This window comes from Olea europaea, unplaced genomic scaffold (assembly GCF_002742605.1).
Source record: "Olea europaea var. sylvestris unplaced genomic scaffold, O_europaea_v1 scaffold1486, whole genome shotgun sequence".
Lineage (NCBI taxonomy): Eukaryota > Viridiplantae > Streptophyta > Magnoliopsida > Lamiales > Oleaceae > Olea > Olea europaea.
The window spans coordinates 112,382-114,845 of NW_019232425.1; the positions used below are offsets into that span (position 1 = coordinate 112,382).

Consider the following 2,464-nt stretch of genomic DNA (forward strand, 5'->3'; position numbering starts at 1 on the left):
TTTTTTCAAAAAAAAAAAAAAGGGGCTATACATATTTAATCTTTTAGGGGGAATTTATTGTTCGAGTTTTTTTGATTTGCGTATTCGTAAAACTAAAAGGCTTTGTCAAAAAGATCTAAACTGTCTAAGGCGAGCTTGGGATTTAAGCGGTCCATGTGACCCCCCTCCTCACCTGGAAGCCTCTTTACTTGCGCGTTATTCAAATCGATAAGACGAAAACAATTTTTTAAACCCATTTCAAATTTTATGAAAATACTTTCATTTTAGAATTTAAAAAAAAAATCCATTTTGCAAAATTTATATACATAACAATAATAAGTTACAAGATCCGTGGAATACAATGCTCATCAATCTGCCACTGTCCAATATTTTTAAAGTATGCAAAGATGAAGAATATTTTTATATTTTCATGCATGCTAATTAGTTGTATAATCTCATGAGCTTTTCCTTATGCATCATTTTATTCAAAAGTAGAATGCTAATTAATCATATCATACGATTAATGATACGATTATCATATGACTAAAACCTTAATGCGTAACTTTTGGCCTTAGCATAATATACACGACAGACATGGCTTAGAAAGATCTATAGGAAGAATGTAGCATGGTTGAATAATTCTTAAGATAGATTACTTTTTACTTAAAGGAAATGGCACGACATCAACAAGATCAAGCTACTATGTTTAGAGATTTATTGAGGGCAGTGCAAGACTTGGGCAGGCAGCAGGCTCAGGCGGCACCTAGTAATGCAACAGGAGGTGCTAACGCCATGAGCTCAATCGTTGAGCAGTTTCGTCGTTTTAAACCCCCGTCCTTTGATGGTAAAGGTGACCCTTTCGCAACTGAGGAGTGGCTGAGAAGACTTGAAGGGATCTTCGAGCACATGAACTGTAGTGACGCTCAAAAGGTTTCATGTGCAAAGTTCATGTTGACTAACGATGCTGGACATTGGTGGGATTCCGAAACACGTACTAAAACTGCAGAACAACTATGTAATCTTACTTGGGGTCAATTCAAGGAGTCGTTGATGGGTAAATATTTTCCCCAGCCATTGAGGGATCAAAAGGAGGTAGAATTTCTCCAACTCACGCAAGGAAATTTGCCACTTGGGGAGTATGAAAGAAAATTTGAACAGTTTTCTAGATATGCTCCACACATGGTAAACACTGAGCTGACGAAGATTAAAATGTTTGAAATGGGATTAAAGCCAGAGATTAAGGGAATCATGGCAGCCCAGCAACATACTACTTATGCGGAAGTTGTACGTCGAGCACAAGCAATTTCTAATGGTTTAGGATTGGAAAAGAAACCTCAACCCAACACCGAGACTTCTATAAAGAGAAAGTGGCAAGGTCACGACAGAGACAGGAATCAGAATCAGAAAGTAAAGATTTGGTCAAGCTCAAACAAAACTTTTCCTCAATGCTCCAAATGCAACAAGCGACACTTGGGAGAATGTCTTCGAGGAAAGGGATTATGCTACATTTGTGGTAAAAGTGGCCATTTTCTTAGAGAATGTCCAGAGAAGAAGAAAGAAGGTGACCATCTTAAGAAGGGAAAGGCCAGAGTATTTGTTTTGATGGGAGAAAATGAGGATCAGAACACAGACGTAATAACAGGTATGTTACCAGTATTCGACATACCTGCTATTGTTCTTATGGATTCTGGATCGATTCATTCATTTATTTCTATAATTTTTATGGATAAGATTGGAAGTAAATGCATAGAAACAAATAACATTCTAGAAGTTAATACACCCTCGGGCGATGTCATTAATACTGATCAAATAATTAAAGGTGTTAAGTTAGAGATTGAAGGAAAAGTACTAAAGGCAGATTTGTACATCTTGGGAATGAAAGACTTTGATATAATTTTGGGTATGGACTGGTTGGGTAGAAACTATGCAACTATCGTATGCCATAAGAATGAAGTCTTATTTCAAAAACCTGGAAAAGAAAAATTTCGATTCCTTGGAGCAAGAATTAGGACTCTACCCCGATTGATATCTGCAATGAAAGCAGAAAAGATGTTGAGGAAGAATACGTGTTGAGGATTTTTATTGAATATAAATAGTAAACCCCAGTCCGAAAGGAAAATAGAAGATGTACCTGTAGTAAATGAGTTCGTGGATGTTTTTCATGAAGATAGAGTTCACAATTGACTTGACGCCTGGGGCAACACCAATATCTAAGGCTCCTTATCGAATGGCATCAAAAGAATTACAAGAGTTGAAGGCACAACTACAAGAATTATTGGATAAGGGTTTCATCCGACCTAGTGCATCCCCATGGGGAGCGCCGGTATTGTTTGTTAAAAAGAAAGATGGGTCAATAAGGATGTGTATTGATTATAAAGATATTAATCATTTGACTATAAAGAACAAATATCCACTCCCAAGGATAGATGATCTTTTTGATCAATTGAAGGGTACAACGGTGTTCTCAAAAATAGATTTGAGATCA

The 2,464-nt window shown here is 36.8% G+C and overlaps 1 protein-coding gene across 1 annotated transcript; it reads left to right on the forward strand.

The window, feature by feature from the left end:
- The first annotated feature begins 651 nt into the window (after positions 1–651).
- LOC111376311 lies at positions 652–2,052 on the forward strand. Its single transcript, XM_022999259.1, has one exon. It carries the CDS (start codon positions 652–654, stop codon positions 2,050–2,052), a length of 1,401 nt encoding a protein of 466 aa, XP_022855027.1.
- The last annotated feature ends 412 nt before the right edge of the window (positions 2,053–2,464 follow it).

Excerpts from the sequence above, each read along its gene's own strand:
- LOC111376311 (XM_022999259.1), top strand. The coding sequence starts at position 652 with ATGGCACGACATCAACAAGATCAAGCTACTATGTTTAGAGATTTATTG.